Genomic DNA, 21,182 nt, shown 5'->3' with positions numbered 1-21,182 from the left:
AGATAAGCCGTTAATTTTAATATTCAATGATATTAAAAATGAGTGTTCCTGTCATTCATTTTTCAAAGTATTCTATGAAAATATCAAATTCTACTACTATCGTATGCTGCCTTTCTTTTTACAAAGAAGTTTTTTTTTCTTGTCTCTTGACAAGAGGGAGGGTGTGAAAAATCTTTAAATATTAAGCTTTTAAAGCCTTTTACTGTTTTTTTTTTTACAGATACAAAAACCCAGCAACATTCTTTAGTGTTTAGTTATGATTGGTCAAATCTTACCATTTATGCTACTAGATGTGCATAATATGCTTTCGAGTCTAAAATAGAGTACAACGTTGTGCAGACCAATTAATGACATCATAATGATTTTATTATATCATGCCTCCTGTCATATGATCGATAATGTAATTTTATTATTAAATCATGACAGGGGTGGATCCAGGATTTTCCAAAAGGGGGGGGGGGGGGGGCACATTTTCACGAGAAAAAATTTGACAAGCAAAAAAAAAAGTTTTTAACAAGAAATTAAGGGCATTTCGTTCACTTTCAAAGGGGGGGGGCACACTTCTGTTTTAACAGCATTTTCACATTTCAAATTTTAATTGTGCCTCTCAAAAGGGGGGCACGGGCCGGCTTTGCCCCTCCCCCCCCCCCCCCCCCCCCCCCCGATCCGCCAGTGCATCATGAGTTAAAATGCGTGATGTCATCAAACTTTGGGCAGATTGTTGTTTCAATTTGCACTAACTAGAAAGAGCTATTAAACCTTTACCGGAGAATTTGAATTTACATAAAAAGAAAAATTTGCTTGCCTTTGCAGTATGAATTCTCAAAAATTCTTATGATTTTATGCAAGAATAATAAAACACTCTAGCAAATTAGCCGTTGATAAAAACCATTTATGGCACAATATTACAAATTCGTAACACTTTGACATGGATTTATTAGCCTTTTTTGTATTTCAAATTTTTTTAGTCAATCATCCTGGTAAATCAATTGCTATTTGGAAGACATTAAATATTTATGTTTATATATGGTATACAATTTGTTTTTGTTTGATGGAAGTGAAATAATTAAATTTGAATTTGAATATTTCAAAATAAGCTCATTCTTTGAATAGGTGCATGTAGGTCATGAAAGACTGATGAACCAAATCACAAATCATTTCAAATGAAGTTCATTTCTGAGAAATGTGATCCGAGTTTTTCATTCTTTTCACATCATTTCAAAAGAATAAAAGGATATTCTGCATAGTAGAAGAGGACATCCTCGAATGCCCACACATTTAGAATGATGACTTGAAATTTGGGTTGCACGTTTCTACCAGCTTCATGTGTGGCCCTGCACACCGATTTCCGTAAACTAAATGCCATTACCCTTTTCAGGAGACTGCATAAGTACTGACCTTCTAAATAAGCCTCAAATTCTCATACAAGACACCTGAATTTATGTTTAAATAATCTAACTTTTCCAATGCTTCGAAACATTTTCAACATGAAGATCACATGATCGGAACTAAATTGCACCTTCAATCTATAGCTTATAAGATGAGACCATGGAAGGATTGAAGTTCAGTGACCAGTGACCCTACCGCACGTTACTGTCCACCTTTCTTGAAGATGCGATCTAGATCCTTGACCACTCGTTTCAATCCGCAATCCTCCAGTCCTTCCCTCAGCCTGGCCTTCACCTCGTCATCGCACCGGCATCCGTTCTCTTCCCTCCACCATCGAAGTAGCACAGCCATGGCCTTGTCCTGATTGGATCCAGCACACGATTCAAGGGAGCTCAGCTCCTTCTCCAGGGAGGGGCTCCGGGAGACGGGGAGTTTCCGGGCGAATCTCTTCCAGGTGAAAGCCACCGAGATAGCCTTCGACGATGCCTCAAATGCTGCTTTGAGATCCTCATCTATCAAGCAAACAAGAAAATTAATAATAATAGTAGTAGTTACATTTATATAGCGCTTCATACAATTTCTAAGCGTTTTACATTATTATTGTTATTACCCCGGTCATAGGATCCCCCACTGTTCCACACATAAAGTGCACCATCCCCACTCCCTGGGGAGTATCCCGGCCAGGCAACCATTTATCGATGCACAAGTGCCAATATTATAATCACATTGACGTTCACATCCTACTGGGTACCCATTTAACACCTGGGTGGAGAGTGACAAACGTGGAAAAGTGCCTTGCCAAAGAACATTAGCGCCGGGTTATTACGTACCCGGTAAATAAATTCAATGGCAATGTATTTATTTCAAGATATGTATCATCTCTCAGTGTAAACCACTATCATGAAGAGAGTTATTGCAGGTTTTCTTGTATATCAATGACATATGTGAATATATACATATAACTACACTCCTCAATTATTTTGCCAAATAATTGTTAAGGCCACTTTGGTGGTCTAGCATGTCAAGAAATCAATTCCTGATATTTATCCACTTATCACTACTCATTGGTAGAGTGTGGCAGATTTAAAATTTGTTTATTTTCATTTCCAATTGAACAAAATGAAATGGTAGAATTTACAATGACATTTGCATATAATAACATAATCATACAATCAATACAAATCAAGATGTAAATATATTTTCCATGATGAAAGATGATTATCAACAGGGAATCATCAAGCCTGCGGACAGGACAACAATACTGGTTTGGCAAGACCACACAGGCTGTTATCTCCGTACACATACTTCTGGGAGGTGTTTCACAAAGATTTAAGTATGACTTAGAGTCGCTTTTAAATGCCTAGTTGTGTGCGTTATAAAAGGCATGACCGCACTGGTCAGATCATGCCATGAGGATGCGCGCTACTGCATATTTATCATTAAGATTGCGCGTCAGCATTTAACTCTTTAAGAGCCATTGGCAGCTATAGTTGCCCATAGCCCTCTAGTGCCATTGGCACCTATAGTTGCCCAAGTAACTTTTTTGTTTAACCAATTTTACAGCCAGAAAATCAACACCATATTCTGTGTTTTTATGTTTTTATATTGGCAAGGAATTCACAATCGATTTTGTCATATAAAAATAGTGGTTTACATAAACATTTTTTTAGTAAAATGGCATTTTTGCATCATTATTTTGAAGAGTTGATTTCGGATATTGCCGCGATCTGAATCAAGATTTCCCCTATAGACACGTGTGATATAAAGGACGTGTGTAGCAATACACGTACTTCTTTGGGCAGAGCAAAGGCATTCAGCTCGGAATTGACCAATGACAGAGTGGTACGATGTCTCTCACTCAACGCTTCTCGCCCATTCGCTATTGTTTTATGAATATTCATGAACGATCGGGTCTTTTTGCAGGCAGGTACGGTAGTATTCTTGTGTCAAGGCATTTTTTCTGCCTGCAAATGTGCACGGTTTGGGGGAGATTTTTTGGGGGAGGGGGGGGGGCGGGGGTAAAGGTCTTATACTTTGTTTTTTTAGCATTCTCACAAAATTGTTCTCATTATAAATATATGAGTAAAGAAGGCTGTCATTTCCAACTCTCGTCGCACTGCAATCATCACACTCATTATCTATTTATTCATTTATTATTATTATTATCATTATCAGTATTACTATTATCGTAATCAATATTATTATTATTATCATTATTATCATTATTCTTCTCCTTCACCTTCTTTTTATTATTATTAATGTTATTGCCATCAGAATCATCATCATCATCATGATTATTATTAAAAAATAATTGTTGTAATCATATCAATTGCATTCCTTCTGCAGCCAAACTCTCTCTTCATAAACTTAAAGTAGAACTATATTGAAAATCGTAAAAATGGAGAATCATATATCAAATTAAAGGAGGAAATAAGGAGAACACGATGGTGTAAATCATTTATCATGGAGACCGATGGAACTCAGTTAATTGATAGTTTAAAGTTCTCTCTCTGAATGCTTCAAACACGCAGAATTACGTCCGCGAAATTGGGGATTTTTTATGACGTCACTTTCTGTACGAGAGGCGTGATTGGCTCTCCAACGTGAAGCTCCACTTGCATGCAAAACCTGTTGCGAGGGTACGTTTTCTCTACATTGTCACTGAATACTTCGATCCCGAAATGAAAGAAAACCCAGAAGTTTATCTAGATTTGGATTTTCAAATTGATGATTATGAAGATGAAGAGAATGATGATGAAGTTTCTAGCTCTAGAAAAACAAAGTGACGTGGATAGAGGTAAACATTAGGGGAATTACGCCGGTGATTATGAGTCGGATAATTCAACTTGCATGCCGATTCGCTACCAACACACATGCAGCTGATAGCTGCTCCGCGGGTCAAATCCATGAAAATGAATTCCATCACGACCACATCCAGACAGAGTCTCTTTCTTCTATCAACAGCATAATGAGAATGAAAATAATGATATAACTGTACTTACAAACAAGTGAATATATCTGAACCTAGGCTGAAGGTAAATCAACTCAAGGAATAACAGCAGACGATATGCACCGACGATGAATTTCACGTGGCTGGGAGATTGTCACTCGTTCTGTTAGATAAAATTTCTATCTCATTATTTTGACTAAATTACGAAACTCGGAGAATTAGTATTCTACATAAAAATTAAGTAACACCTGGTACTATATTTTTTGAATTACGATAAAACCTTTTTGAAGCAAAGAAAATGAGGTGAATTAAAATTAGATATAAAAGATCATCCGCCTAGCTCGCATTCGATTGTAAACAATCAGCAAGGCGAGCACATAGAGTTGGATAAAGCTACGCTTTATCCAACTCTATGGGCGAGCAAGCCACTGAACTGAAAATACATATTTTCAGTTCAGTGGAGCAAGCTGGCCATGTGCTTTTGATTGTTTGTTTACAATCGCATGCGGCTAAGTGGATGATCCTTTATATCTTATTTTAATTTACTTCAATTTCTTTGCTTCAAAAATATTTTATCGTAATTCAAAAAATAGTACCACGTGTTACTTAATTTTTATGTAGAATACTAATTCTCCGAGTTTCGTAATTTAGTCAAAATAATGAGATATACATTTTATCTAACAGAACGAGTGACAATCTATTCCAGCCACGTGAAATTCATCGTCGGTGCATATCGTCTGCTGCTATTCCTTGAGTTGATTTACCTTCAGCCTAGGTTCGGATATATTCACTTATTTGTAAGTACAGTTATTTTATTATTTTCCTTCTCATTATGTTGTTGATAGAGGAAAGAGACTCTGTCTGGATGTGGTCATGCTGCATGGAATTAATTTTCATGGATTTGACCCGCGGTGCAGCTAGCAGCTGCATGCGTTGGTAGCGAATCGGCTTGCAAGTTGAATTGTCCTACTCATCATCACCGGCGTAATTCCCTTAATTTACCACCATCTACGTCACTTTTTTTTTCTAGAGTTAGAAACTTTATCATCATTCTCTTCATCTGCATAATCATCAATTTGAAAATCCAAATCTAGATAAACTTCTGGGTTTTCTTTCATTTCATGATCGAAGTATTCAGTGTCAGTGTGGAGAAAGCGTACCCTCGCAACAGGTTTTGCATGCAAGTGGAGCTTGACGTGGGAGAGCCAAGCACGCCTCTCGTACAGACAGTGACGTCATCAAATTCGAGTCAATTCAGAGACCGATGCGAGGCATATTTCGGAGAGGCATTTTAGCGCTTTTTAATTGGCGATTTCCACCTTATGTATTATTTTCGTTATTTTTGAATGACCTAATGGTAATCCTCACATCATTACCTCTCCACTCATATATAATAAGGCCATATTCATAATCAATATATTTCTCCTTTAAGATCAGGTAAATAACGGTTCATATTTGTTTGTGTCCTTATAGCCCAAACCATTATATAAAAAAAGAATGATTGACATTGTTATGCTTATCAATATCATATTCAAACTTCCTACAAAAATATGATTTGTTCAATATTCTCCTCGAATAAAATAGGAAGAAGCAAAAAAAAAAAAATGTGATAATTAAAACGGCCGATAATACTGCTTTATTCGTCTCAAGATTTTTTTTTTTTCAAGGTGGATGTTTTTCCTTTGCTAAATCAAACCATTGGTCAGAGAAAAAGTAAACGGAGTATACACAGTAATATCAGATGTTTTGAGGAAAAGAAAGAAAGGGATACATTAACAAAACCGATCAGACCGACCTGTTAGTTGCTGCATCATTGATGTTACTATCAAGGGGATTTTAAAACGACTTGAGAGAGTAGAAATGAAAATGATAACGACGATAACCGGTTGAATATTACATTTCTTTTAATATACCACGCATATTATTGTACATTATGTTATCTGAACAAATTATTTTTTTTACCATGGATAGTGCTACGAGCTGGGGAGGCTCTGGGCGGATGCAGGATTTTTCTGTAGGGGGGCAAATTGTTTTCTCTTTACCTGGGTCACCCATGAAAAAGCAAAATGTAAAAAGAAATAAATACCGGAACCTTTGAAAGTATTCAAAAGTCAAATCAAAAGACGCGCGTGAGCCCCGATTTCTATGAACATCCTGTGCTAAATTACTCTCCTCGATAATAGGTCAGGAGGTAGCGCGGATTAGAGATTCCTCATGAAAGAGAGTCTGGGCATCTATTGTTCATGACTTGGTGGCATGAACAAAAGAATGTAGTCGCGTAGAATGTTAACAGGTGGCTACTTTGGTCAGGCCAGTAATACAGAACAAATACATGTAGGCCTATTTTCTTTTTAAAAATTTGTATTGATTTTTTTGTTTGTAACTGATCTGCATTTCCTCTTCTTTGATTCACGAAAAATGAAAAAAAATTTTCTTACTTCTGTGCACTTTGCCAAGAACGCCCATATTATTTTGTGGGATTTTATACCCAAAACTTGTAAGTATTGAATCTGTCCGACCCCTCTTTATCTATATTTCAATATATCATCTTTAGTTCTTTTATATTTTGTCTCCTGACTGGCAATAACTTTGTTTGTTACACTACGAATAAAAAAATTACAGGGTCTTATTTTGAAGACTACACGAATGAAAGGGTACGGTTGGCCGCACTTTGAAGATACATGGCTCTAATATATTATTGTGTGTGTTTGCGTGGGATCGCAGCTGTGCTGTGATTGGTCACTTGATCGACGACATTGCCCTTTTTTGGAACAGGTCGCTTTCAATTCCGTGTGTATATATACTCTCTCGTACTTCAGAGGAAATAACTTGAATAGCAAAATAGTATTTCATTCAACAGAGCATTATTTTTCGTTATTTCTGTTTGTTCAATTTCATCAATAGATACGTCATTTGAAAGGGTACCGTAAACATTGAACTTTCATTTTATCTTCTTAATTTATTGGTATCTCTACAATTCCTCAGGTTATTTACTCTTTGAAATGTTCATGAAATCATAATTTTCTAGGTTTTTACTTATTGAAAAAAAACGATGTAAAATATTACATCTTTTCTCCATTTTTCCAAACACGAATATGAAAGATAATAACACGACCATGAAGCCCATGAACCATGCATCATTTCATGTGTAGAAGGTTTCATTATACAACGTACGGGTAAAGAATTATGACCGTTTTAAAATCAGTCGCTGCTCATGTTTCGGTCAATTTAGGATTCCCTCAAATATCCCTGGCAGTAGAGGGGTATTGGGCCTGGCAGAGTAAGAGTTAAGTGCGACTCATTAATTTTATGTGAAACGCCCCATCCAGGGCTAAAAAAAAAAGAACATTAGCGAAACTGCAGCCTAAATTAACTTGTAAATGCTATCAAGACCACGTATTTGAAACTATGATCATGATGTTCAGAATACGAGTCCTCCTTGTGGTCTTAACTTCTGATAAACACCTACCTTGCACTTGACGAATGTTCATTCCTGCCCACTCCACTGGATGCTGTTGAGGAGGGCCCCCTGATGATGAGCCTTGATGTTGGTATACTAAAAAATGATTCAAAGACAAATATGCATCATATTACAATCCAATTACTGATGGTACTATTACTGCTATAAATAATAACACAGATTATGATATAATATCTGCAATGATGACCAAAAAAATACAACAATGTACAATATTTAAGATGAATTCACAGTACATACATGTACTCAGGCTAAGGATGCTCATATTACTACATTCAGCAACAGAATATATACACTTCCAAATGGCCTCATCAAAAATAGTTGTAAAAACACCATAGGGATGAATGAAAATTATGTGAAATATTGAAATGGAGTGTAAAGCAGAGAGAGAGAGAGAGAGAGAGGGGGGGGGGACTGAAGTTAAAATAGTAATGTAGACATGTCCTGACAACGGATTAAAATGTAATGTAAACAAACAAGTAAGGGAAGAATATATGCTTTCAAACATTCAACCATGTAATGCTTAACATGAAGATTAATGTTTTGTAAGACAACATTGTTTATAATGATGGGAGAAAAGAAAAACAAGGCATTTGTTTATTCCCCCTTTTCTTGCTATCTCCAGTGGGCAAGACATATGTGTTGGAAGTGATGAAACAGAACTATAAAGATGATAAACACATTTCGATGAAGGAATATTTGTAAAGCCTAACAGAAATTAATTGAAAATCTAATGCAGGTAGCTCCAGACTACATGGGTTCGTGAAGCTGTTACAATAAATATAAACAAGGGAGATGAATAAATATGATGATGCACATTCATTCGCAAGGAAGGGAAAATATTGGGAGAGAAGGGGAGAGAGGAGGAGAGATAGAGAGATATAGAGGGAGAGACAAAAAGAGACAGAGCGAAAATATACAGGGAGATACAGCAACTAATGAATTAAGGTCACAGAAATTCCACTACAAGCAGTATAAACAAAGGCAGAGATAGGTTGAATAAATGTTCATAACAATCACACCTGGGCCATCCATATATCACAACGTTTCCTGTATAGTAGTTTCTGGGCTCCGAGCCAAAAAGCCACAGAGGAAGTGCTCTGTTTAGCTTTGGATGCCATCCAACAGAGCACCCATCAAAATGTCAGAAATGTGACATCACCGCTCTTATACCATAATGATGGATATGTTTATCACTGTTGTGTCCTATTTTCAGCCGACTGGTGTTTGAGAGCCAGAAAAGGTTTCCTCAAGAGTACTTTAATTTACAATCAAAGTAATCAAATAAATTCTAAATACTCAGTACCGGTAACACAAACATATCCTCTCTTTTTCAGTGGACTGCCAGAATATTTGATGACTTTTTTTTCTGGATTAGTCATTTTCAGATTAAACGGATCATCTCTACGACATCAATTACAATCAATTGAATGTAAAACAATTGAACAGCACTGAGGTCCAACTGACAACTAAAAATTGGTTGAGTGGGTTTGAGATTAAATTGAAATGCAGTAATTGTGGAGACAAAAGGAGAATTTATGACCAAGATTATTATTTTAAAAAGAATTGATCTGAGAAAGATATTGTTATCTTATTTAATAACAGTCAAAATATCGAGACCAAGAATTCCCATCAAGCCGCAAATGTGTTTTACCACAATTTCACTGGCTACAAGCTCAAAAGGCACCAATACATGTACACATTAAGAAAATCCCATTGAAACGTATCCTTAAAATTAATGTTCTTCTTGTTCTCTGCAATATCTGAATGTATTGTTTTTTAAAAAGATGGCATTGCTGAACACAAGTAACTGTGGCTGCACAGAAAGATATTAGAAATTAATTATGTTTTTCAAAGATATTTTTAAAGAATTAATTATGTTTTTGACCATCTTGACCACACATGCTCAATGGAACAGACGATGGCCTCAAGACTTACTATGAAAGGTGCAGTGTTGCGGTTGCTCCACCACCCAGTTGGCCTGGCCTTGGATGTCGTAGGAGTTCTTCAATCTGGGCTCCTGCCTCATCTGAGGAGCTACACATAAAAAAAAAAGAGAAAAAAGAATCAAATTTGAATTTGCAATACAGCTATCATGATATGCATTCTGATGCATGCACCTCATTTCATTTACAATTCACAATACTATTTAGAGCAACAGGGGCTAAAAGCAGTTTCTTATACATTGTAAGAAGAGCACTTGTGATTTACAAAAGCGCCATATGGCATTAGTATTGGATACAAAATCTTAAAACAAAATCAACCAAAATTATAAGGACCAAAAGCCCCCCAACAGGTATTTGCTCTTGTTTTTCTATTAAATGATGTGAGTGATAATAGTCTTATCAGCAGGTAGGGCAGATTCTTTTGGCTATAAGCCTTGGCAGATCCATGCATGTATAGTATTAGAGAACAATTCCTATCAAATATTTTGAGCAGGTGGCTACTTTATTCAGACTATGAAATATTAATTACAGTATACAGAACATACATGTACATGTAGCAAAATATGAGCATCACATCTATTGTTAAAAACGATTAGCAAACAACCTGAGATGGATTTTACCTTGTGGATATTGTCTTGGCACAACTGATGCTGTTCTCAACTTCTTGGTATCTGGTTCAGCCGACGAAGTAGATGTCATATCCCCACCACCATCGTCTTCATCTCTTTCTTTACGTTTTCGAGGAGATAAGGAAACACCTGCCTCATCTGAAGGTTCCACGGCTTCATCATCGCACTTCCTTTTCAAGCCTCTTGATGTCTTCTGATCATACCCACTTCCTGGAGAGGTAACCTTCCTACAACGTTCGACCAAGCTATCATTTACTACTGACTCTGAATAAGGCAAGTATGAAGTATTTGTGTTTTTAGGTTCGCTGTCCTCCAAGGAAAGTCTTGATCCCATCGCTCTAACCTGAACACCAACATGACTTCTTGCATTGTCAAGCCGCTGCTGGCAATTTACATTTTTATTTGGACTAAAAGAAGTCCTCCTTTCGTTTGATCTCACAATGTAATTTGGAGGCATGGTTACACCAAGTACTTTCCCAGTGGCATCTCCTGGGAAGTTCGGGTCCAAAGAGGAGAAGATATTGTTGTTCAAAGCAGATTCTTCGTCTTCAGGAACAGTGGCAAACCTGTGCTTCTCGGAGTCAGTTATCAAAGCATGCATCTGATCTTGAGAACAGTAGCCATCATCATCATCATTTCTGGTCTTCCCTTGCCTGTCATGGTTGGAGATAATGGGGCAAGATAAAGTCTTCAAGGAAGTGCCATCGGCTTCATCCTCACATCTAGGTAGCAGCACCCTGGAGGAATCTACTTCATCTTCACCGTAGGATTGGCAAGGGTGGTGAGGAATGGCATAGTTGCCATTGATTTCATTTTGTTGAAACACCACATCTCCTGCATCATCCATCTTTGGTATCCTGAAGCAAGGGTCTTGATGACTATGGGCGTGCTCTTGCCAAGTCTGTCCAAAATGACTCCTAAGTAAATAAATTGGATATCAAATAAACTGTTAAGAAACACAGAATGAACTTCAGTAACCCGATAACCACATGCAGCAAACGGCAATTACAGGTTAGAGTGAACCAAAGTGACGACACACTTTCCACATATTCTAAATTTGTCAAAACTCTCTCGTTTCTCCTGAACTATCGACCCTTGTTATGATTGGCAGGAAGCTGCCAATAAGGTGCATCTGGACTTGCCCAGACTGTTTTGAACATGTCAAGCATTGTTATGTTTGAAAATGATCAACTTTACAAAAGTATTAAAAGAAACAACAACAAAACATTCAAGGTTACACATCTGATAGTGCACTTTTTCACAGTAGGCCTACAATTAAAAATCTAAAATACTTATAAGGCATTTTACATGAAGAGAAGAGATGAAAATTATGACTGAAGGACTTTCCCTCCTCTTTTTGATTTGAAAGTATCCCTGAGTCTGATACACTGGCTTAGTTGAATAAGTGAGTTGAATAATACATGTACTAAAGGCACCTTTGGGGTGACACAAGAACAGGGGAGAAGGAAGAAACAGATAGGAAGGATAATTTAAACAGATTCTTTGACGCAAGAGGTTGAAGAATTAAAAGAATGGAAAGTGAGAGAAAGAGTGTGTATGACTGTGGGAGAGAGAGGAAAAAGATGAGATGAGAAAGCAAAAGTGAGAGAGAGAGAGAGAGAACAGAGAGAAAGTCAGCCAGCCCTTTGTTTCAATTCCCAGGTCAGTTTCACCTTTATATCTTCAAAACAAGTGATTACATCATGGCCAAATTTACTAGGAAAACAATCCATGCCTGCCCTCTGGAGCTTTGCCAAAGAACTAGTTTACACACTGGGGACCCTCTGTGTGTATATGTGTGTGTTTGTATTTTTACAGAAAAAAAATAACATCACCAAATTTACTTTTATTTGAAATATGTTCAAGTTGTGGCTGTGATTAACAATTCAAATAGGAAAACAATATTGAATAAAAAGAAACATACATGTAAAATCCATCCCTTTTTTTTTGGGGGGGAGGGGGGAATGGGAAGGGGTTGATTGAACATGAACACAGTTTTGCATTAGAATAACAGAGGCAATTAAACTTGAAGTGTATGTGAAACTGTGATCTAGCTCAATTGGTACTTTCCATCGACCAGGGTTCAAAACCAATTTGATATGCTGGCCAGGACTGTCATTCATAAGTTTCTATTTTTATTCATTTAAAGGGTGATTCCATACGTGTCGTACGGGACATTTAGAGAACATTTTACAGTTTTTTGACAAGAAAAACAAAAAATATTCCAGTAACTAAAGGTGATCATCAAGTACTACCAGAGTGTTAGAAAATTCAAGACTTAACATGACTTGGATTCACATCCTGTATAATACAGATTTAAAATAGTAATGTGTCGTACGGACGCAGAAAAAGTGGCTTTTTTCGAAATCTCAAGTTTGTACTCTAAAGTCTGTGAGTTGGACGGATAATTTTCGTAGAAACTGAACTCAAATTGATATTCAATTACCCAAGAACAAACACATCTATGAAAGAAAGCAAAATAAACATTCATGAATAAATAAAGCAAATTACAATTTTCGAGAACATTGTGGCGTACGGGACACTCAAAATGTGTCGTACGGGACACCTCTAAATTGAAGCCAAACTTTCTTACTTTATGTCTCTTTGACTTCTTCAATCACTTTATTTGGCTGATGATAATGAAAGTCCTATCAAACTAAAGACATTCATTATGTTAGAAACCGCAATTGGCTGAATATTTCTGTCAATATATCATAAACAAAATAATGTGTCGTACAGGACACTTGTGTGTCGTACGGGACACTTCTGTGTCGTACGGGACACTTCTGTGTCATACGGGACACTTCTGTGTCGTACGGGACACTTGTGTGTTGTACAGGCACTTGTGTGTTGTACAGGCACTTGCGTGTTGTACTGGGCAGTCTGAATAAAACAATGAACTTTTATCAATTAGAAGGGGAGCATTGCCCCTAAATTCTTCCTTTTTAATGAAAAGTCTTTTAATAAGTAGTCATTCAGGACAATATAATTAAGTAACCTCAATATACAATCGGGAGCAATATGTTATCATTTTTTTCATGATGGGAAATGTACAAGGGTTCGCAGCATTTTTTCCAAGCTGAAGAACTTGAGGTTTTGTGTGAAGTTATATTTTAGTAAATTATTTGATTTCCAATACACTATTTAAACAATGAATGAATGAAACTGTAAATTATGGGGTTACAATATTATAATTTTTCATATAAAATGTATACATACATGATATATGTCACAACTGTCAATTATAATTCCACAAAATATTTTTTTCTAAAGAAATGCGGTTCTACTTTTTCAAACCTTTCTGCATTTCATGAAACCATATGGTTTGTCTTATTTTCCAGATTTTTATTTACAACTTGAAAAAAGTAGGAGTTTCAATACTGTATATAAAAAAATTAGTGATCATCAAGGGAAGTCCAAATAGTTGATTGATATGTAATTTTTTTACATCTTATAATAATTCCATGCAAGAGGAAGTCATCTTCCAGGCTAGGGTGAATCAATTATAAAGGTTTTCTTTTCATGCTCAGTGACAAAGAAATTAACCTGCTCTGACCAGTGAAAATCACCAGTTTAGCTGCAGGGATTCCCAAAAGAATACACCTACACTATGACATCAATTAAATGGTTAGAATCACCTATTTCATGTTCTATGGAGATAAAAAAAAGTATTTTTTTCAGTTCACTTTATGTCCAATCAATTACTTGAATTAAAATAGGCCTACTATTTACAGTTTCTGAATCAAAATCCTGCAATTAAATGCATTATATATTGTGTGTCGTACGGGACATGTCCCGTACGACACACACTGTTTCGTACGGGACAACTTTTAATAGGACAATTATTGAAAAATGAAGGGCTGTGATTAGATCCTTATGGGATAAATCGATCACCCATGGGTCAAAGAAAGAGAAACTGATATTGTGAAATTGCATCATCAAAAATAAAATTGTAGGACAAACTTTTGCATCTTTATGTGTCGTACGGGACATTGCCAAAAATAGGTTCGGAAAAATCAGGGCTGCCCCTATTATGGATCATGAAAATGTTGTAGATATCATTTGGAACCATCAATGATACATTATTCCATTGACGTGCAATATTTTCAATCTTCTCGTGCTTTGCCAATAATTGTTTCAGGCAGTGTTTGTACTTGACTATTTAATTAGCAAAATTATTAAAAATTGAAAATTCCATTATTCTTCCACCAAAAAACTATATCTGATTTCACTTTTGGTTAAAACTCATAATTTTCATAAAATTTAGGTATCATAGTAAAATATTACACTACTTATGACTTATTGAAAGCATGTTGAAATTTCCGATAATTTTGAAGTTCTAGTGTGGAATCGCCCTAAACTACATGTATGAACATTGGCACTGTGGCAAAATGAGGGGGATAGATTGTTATTTGGTTGGGATCGGTTGGTGAAGTGGCTCCAACTCTGCATGCTATGTATACAGTGCTTTGGTTACACTGCGCACCTGTGCCCTCTTGTGTCCACAAGTACAAAATGAACACAATTGTGACTACAGTCTACTTTTCACAAACAGAACACATTCAAAAATTACTCAAAAAGCATCAGAAAACATCACTGATGTACATGCATCTGTTACTAATCAATTTTGGGGCCAATTGTGTTTTTTCTATCCCTCCTGTACAACTAATCCAGCAAGCAAAGATTTAGTCATGCAAAAATACCTGTATGGACATAAAATCAAAGTATACAGTGTAATACTTTCCACCAAAAGGTGGCAGCAAACAATTTGTGCAATTTGCATGATGCACACCATCCATGGGGCTATCCATGAAATTTCCTCACTTTTTCTATTAAATTGGAACATAGCCCAAATTGCATTGTTAGTTTTTACCAAATATACACGTGTATGTTTATAATTTCTATAGAATTTATCTACTACACTAGACATTATACCACATCTTTATTTTCCACATAAGATGAGAAGAAACATGCTTTGCAGTTTCACATGACAAATACAATCTTTTTGTAAATGTAATGTAATTATTCTAACATGTGGAATGCCTCTGGCAGTCTCGCCTGCAATATGTGATTCAATATGTAGCAGCAGTGCTGACTTGGAAAACAACTACTGAATAATTATTTACAAAAAACACCATTCACATGATAATAAAACACTATTCATTTACCATATATGACCTTTGACCTTGATCTTGTGACCTAGGACAAAACAATAAGTGATACTTGATTACCCTTTGTCCTTGTTTCATGAATAAGATCAATAAACTTTCAGTTATAATGGCAATTCAACAATACCCCCAACATGGCCAAATGACCTTTTACCATGGCTATGTGACCTAAAACTCACGCAGGATGTTCAATGATACTTGATTACTCTTACGTTTTAGGAACTAGATCCATTAACTTTCAAGGTTATGATAGCAATACTACATTATAATACTCCCAACATGACCAAAGTTTGTTGAACCTTTATGACCTTTGACCTTAGTCATGTGACCTGAAACTTGCACAGGATGTTTAGTGATACTTGATTGCTCTTATGTTCAAGTTTCACGAACTAGATCCATAAACTTTAAAAGTTATGATGGCAATACCACAATTACCCCCAACAGGACCAAAGTTCATTGACCGTGAACGACCTTTGACCTTGGTCGTGTGACCCAGAACTCAGGCAGGATGTTTAGTGATACACTCTTATCTGTATGTCCATGTTTCATGACCTAGATCCATACAATTTTATGACGAAATATAAAAACTTAACCTTGGTTAAGATTTCGATGAAACTTTGATTCCCCCAACATGGTCCAAGTCCATTGACCATGAATGACCTTTGACCTTGGTCATGTGACCTGCAACTAAGGCAAGGTGTTCAGTAATACTTGATTTCCTATATGTCCAAGTTTCATGAACTAGGTCCATATACTTTCTAAGTTATGATGACATTTCAAAAACTTAACCTTGGTTAAGATTTCAATGTTGACAACGCCGCCGCCGCCGTCGCTGTCGGAAAAGCAGCGCCTATAGTCTTGCTCTGCTATGCAGGTGAGACAAAAATGAAAATCCATTATTTATTGTTCGAAACAGAAATACTCTGAAAAATTGTTTTGCCCTATTGATCTTGAGCCCAGCAGCCACTGTGCAGCACCAGATTGACGTAGCTCTATCCATTGAATCATTGAATGCCAAACAGGGTAGCAGCAACTCCCACCTTTTAACGTTTTTTTAGTCTGACGCAGCAGGTGTTTGAACTCACAACCACATCTACATGTATCCTCAAAATAAAGAAGAAATCCTAACCTGGCTATCATAAAAACTTATATGAAAGAGAGATGTGCAGCCTTTGTTTTTCACCAAGTATAATTTTGACAAATCTCATCATCACCTTGAGTCCTTGACCAAAAGGCATTGATGATGTATGCTCATAATACACCAGAATACAGCACAGCACAGCGACATACGTGCGCCATTTTTGTAATGGTCTAGTAGATTAACACCGTATACTAATAATTCAGTTTTGTTTTTCTGCGACTTTTATTTTGAGAATCAACTACTTCAATCAAAAATCCTACTCATGGAAATAAAGGGGTTGGTGCAATGTACATGGGACTCATTTGATGACACATGGGATACCATAAAAGTTATAATTTCTATCATCATTAAATCATATTATTGTATCATTATGTGTATGTGAATGATAAGCATACTCTGCAAAGTATGCCTTCAACTAGAAAAAAAAGGCATCAGCTATGAAATGACATAGGTGCTGGGAGGTGGCCAGTTCATATTCAAGGAAAATTTGTACCTAAAATTGCTGCAGACCTCTGCACATGCGCAATTTGCCTTTGCCATTTTCAATTCGGCAGAGAATTTAATATGTGTGATGAATCGAGAACAGACTTCAAATCACCGATTTTGAGACGTTTTCAAGAAAGGGCAAGGAGTGAGTCTGTGTCCGATGGTAAGTTTAGTAACTGTAGAGTAAGCTGAATGTATGTTTAGGCCATGATATGTTGTCTTTGTTACCAAAAAATGCCACAATTTGTCTTTGTTTTTTTTTAGAGCGAGTATTGTCCCCCGAGGGTTCGGATAGGTGGAGCAGTAGTGAAGTGTAGTGGAGCCTATACGAACCCTCAGCTGAGGTAGGTAAATGGCATGCAGTGCTAGTTAGAAACATTGTAGTATTATTAAGCGTTGTACAAATGTTGCACAGTATATTATTATCACTAATACGAAACCTTTGAAAATACAATACAAATTTCAAATATAGGAGCCAGTGTAAGAAATAAATGATTAAGGCATCACTTTATAACAGATAAGTACTTTTCCTTTTGTTAATTCCACAATGCATGATTTCCAGTCTACATACAGGTGTACAGTCAGTCCGCAGCCCGTCCGAAAGTGCTCTATTTTATTCAGCGGTATGCATAGCCGTCCGTGGTTATGCATACGTAATGAGCTGTGAAGACGAACTTTCCGATCGGTGTTTTTTGCTCTTAGAATCGTTCATTCCTCACAAAATTGGTCTTATTTTATAGATAAAACTTTGAAATTTCTGATCAGCTAAATAAAATGCACATTTAATGTATTTTGAAGACCGATATTTAGCTTAGAAAAAATGATTTTTTTCAAGAAATATATGTGAATAAACAGAGCGCATATTTGCATCGAAATCCCACTTGCATCAAATTGCCATTATAATAAATATAAAGCGTAGACATTCTTCTTTATGACTGAAAAAGAATTATGAAATTTCATGATGTAGCAAAGTCAGGAACCACAAAAAACCACGGCAATGTCCATCGCAAAATGATTGTAATTGCTGTAGAATTGCCGACGCGTTCTGATTGGTCAACAGCGGCGCACAGACTTACAACATTTTATATAGCTTAAAAACACGGAAGTAGAATAGAAGAGATCGATGGCGACTTGCGTGAGCGCAATGTTTTTACGTGTGCAAGGACCCTGGTTCGAACCCACGGGCTGTCTTTTTTTTTTTTTTTTTTTTTTTTTGGGGGGGGGGGGTGATGGGGATATGTTTATGCTTTTTCTTTAAATCATATTCCTTCATCGTTCCTACCCAGCTTTATTCTCTTTTTACTTTCATGAGAAGTTCTATTTAGGCCTGTATTTATTAAATCATGGAGCTATTAATAGCACTATGATTAATTCTTACTTCTTCTTAATCACTGCTTTTGATTTTCAAGTTCTTGATTACACTTATTTGGGCAGGGGTGGGAAGGGAAGTGAGTTTAAGGTCAAGTGCACATCAACAAAAAATTATTTGAATAAATACAGAAATTTCCCTTTTTTAACACAAAACAGTTATATACACAAAACAATGGTATGCAAATAGAGTTGATTATGTCACTCACATCACATTACTTTTTAAATTTTTGTTGCATTTTTATTATATAAATTTTAGCAAATTTGATCTAAAAAATCCCTCTCAAAATTTGTTAATGAAAATTAAAATAAAATATACAAGTCATGTACATGTATCAAACAAAAAAATATACAAGAAATTAGAGTGCGTGTGACATAATCGGTTCTGTAATTTGCACATTGACCAAGATGAGCATATAATTGTTTTATAAAATTAGGCAAATTTCTCAATGTCAAAATAGTAATTTTTTGAATTTTGAATCATAGTTTTAATGAAATTTTCTGCAATACTTTATTTTTCTTTAAATTCAAATTAATTTTTTGGTGGGGTGGACTTCTCCTTTACTCTTTGCTTGGAATAGGGAATGCACATAAATATTTATCTACGAACAAAATTGTCTAAACATATGCAAATCAGTAATTGGACACATGCTCACTTTCCTTTCATCCAGGCCACTCCCTCACATCCACCAGGTTTACAGTCTTATAAGAAAAATGATGAATTAATTATAATACCATCACACCATAGCTCCATGATCACACAACATTCATACAGTGCTTCACAACAAATATTTCACTTCTGTTCATATATGCAATAATTACTGTGGAAAACAAAAACAAGGCGTAACTACATTCAAATACCGTTTAAAAGGACAAATATATTATACCTTTCGAAAAAAAAAATTGTGAACATACATGGCACTTAACCTACAGCACATTAGATAACATATAACAGAGTTGCTTGAGAACAAAATATAATTATGGATCATTGCAAGAAACATATGTTCAATTGCAAATCAACTACATGTTTGTGTTTAATAAAAGGACTTACCCTTAATTTTGGAATGTGTGATTGAGTAGAAAGTTTCTTGCATTGCACTATTAGTAACATTGAAAATGTTTTTTGGTTTTGAATTGTGAATTTTTATTTTTGTCAAGCTGTATTCCTGTCCAAGTCAGTATTCTTAGTCCTCCCCAAAACTGTGCTCTAATTTTTTTGTTTCCTCGATCAATTTTCTGTTGTATCATTATCAGTCCAAAATTTGCAAACGAAAAAAGGGCTTTGTCCAAAACATGGTCCGACCATTATAGTACATGATGGAATCTCCCAGAATGAAGTAGCAAGCAAGTATGCAGATCTGTGTGTAGAAGAGAGAAAAAAAAGAGAGAAATAGTCTAAATTACTAAATAGTCATTCAAAGTATGAATTATGTTATATGTAAGTCAATTAAGAGACTAACTAAGTACTGTCTGTGACAGCCACAATTTTTTTATTTGAACAAAATGGTTTATAAATACTACTGAGTACGGTTGTACCAGACTTTTTAGTTTGACTTTAAACTGTTTATAGTCTCTAGAGTAGACTGTCTGAGCTAACCATCATTTAATTAACCGCAGCCTGGGGCAAAAATCATCATGGACATGGGGCTCAACTTCGACTAATAAGTAGGCCTAATAAAGAAAAAAGGTTAATAATTTTCAACATAAATCAAGAAATATCTCAATCTATTAAAAACTTGATGGAATTCGGAAACCTGATAATCATTGAATAAAACTTTAGAAGGGATCTACTTATTAAGCTTCGTTTATATTAAGTCTTAATTAAAAAAAAACAAGTCCACCGTCCACAGTCACATATATAATGCGAGCCATCTGCCATCATTACAGAAGTTTCAACGTATGGGACCAAAGGCGAAATTCTACCAACCCGCGACAAACGTAATTTTGGCATTATTTCGCGCCATCGTGGAGTGAACGAGAAGGTTACTTCCGGGTAAAACGTACATTTCTTGATTTTTAGGGTATCATTTTCTCTAAAATAAAAATATAAGGTGAGTTTGCGTCAAGTTGGTTCTGACATATTTTGAACAGTGACTTTTCTTCTTTCTAAAAAAACCCGATCGAAACAATTTGGTTATGTAGCAAAGTCAGGAACCAAAAGTGAAATTCCGACTACAAAATCGCAGTTAAAATATTACTAAAATAAGCATCAATTAAAGAGGTAAAAATGGTAGGTTGAAAATGTCGAAATATGGAAAATTATATACCAAAATGTAGTGAAAGGTCTTGAGAATAACTTACAACAATTCGTTTCGACGTAAACTGAAGTTAGCGACCAGTACAGAGCTTTAACTTCAGCCCCTCCAATTCAGTGGGAAAATCAAGCCAAATTGATCGCACGTTTTCCTTCGGAGACCGCTAGAGGGCAGCTGAATAAATTTCCGTGAATATGCTCATTATCGCGCGAGCTGCGGTCTGACTGTGTATGCTGATTTTCACTTTTGTACACTTTATTCATAAATGACTGTGGAAATCAATTAATTAAATTCAATTAAAATTTAAAAATGCAACAGAAAGGTAAAATCATCTATACTTTATTTATATTGTGATATTAGATGGACTTTCTG

At 35.8% G+C, this 21,182-nt stretch overlaps 1 protein-coding gene across 1 annotated transcript; it reads right to left on the bottom strand.

Moving 5' to 3' along the window:
- Positions 1 to 216: 216 nt before the first annotated feature.
- On the bottom strand, positions 217 to 19,659 carry LOC129257859 (uncharacterized). Its single transcript, XM_054896283.2, has 5 exons — positions 19,607 to 19,659; positions 10,384 to 11,309; positions 9,756 to 9,854; positions 7,809 to 7,895; positions 217 to 1,901 (listed from the first exon to the last, which is right to left on the bottom strand). The coding sequence occupies exons 2-5, from the start codon at positions 11,237 to 11,239 to the stop codon at positions 1,591 to 1,593; spliced, it is 1,353 nt and encodes a 450-aa protein (XP_054752258.2). The 5' UTR covers positions 11,240 to 11,309; positions 19,607 to 19,659; the 3' UTR covers positions 217 to 1,590.
- Positions 19,660 to 21,182: the final 1,523 nt, after the last annotated feature.

Source organism: Lytechinus pictus, chromosome 3 (assembly GCF_037042905.1).
Source record: "Lytechinus pictus isolate F3 Inbred chromosome 3, Lp3.0, whole genome shotgun sequence".
NCBI classification, from domain to species: domain Eukaryota; kingdom Metazoa; phylum Echinodermata; class Echinoidea; order Temnopleuroida; family Toxopneustidae; genus Lytechinus; species Lytechinus pictus.
This window is presented reverse-complemented; position numbering and strand designations above follow the sequence as displayed.

What these genes read in the sequence shown, in the direction of transcription:
- LOC129257859 (XM_054896283.2), bottom strand. Translation starts at nt 11,239, where the DNA reads ATGGATGATGCAGGAGATGTGGTGTTTCAACAAAATGAAATCAATGGC. An exon ending in GCCAAGACAATATCCACAAG is followed by an intron (nt 9,855 to 10,383) that starts GTAAAATCCATC and finishes TTTTATGTGTAG; the next exon opens with CTCCTCAGATGAGGCAGGAG. An exon ending in GCAACACTGCACCTTTCATA is followed by an intron (nt 7,896 to 9,755) that starts GTAAGTCTTGAG and finishes ATCATTTTTTAG; the next exon opens with TATACCAACATCAAGGCTCA.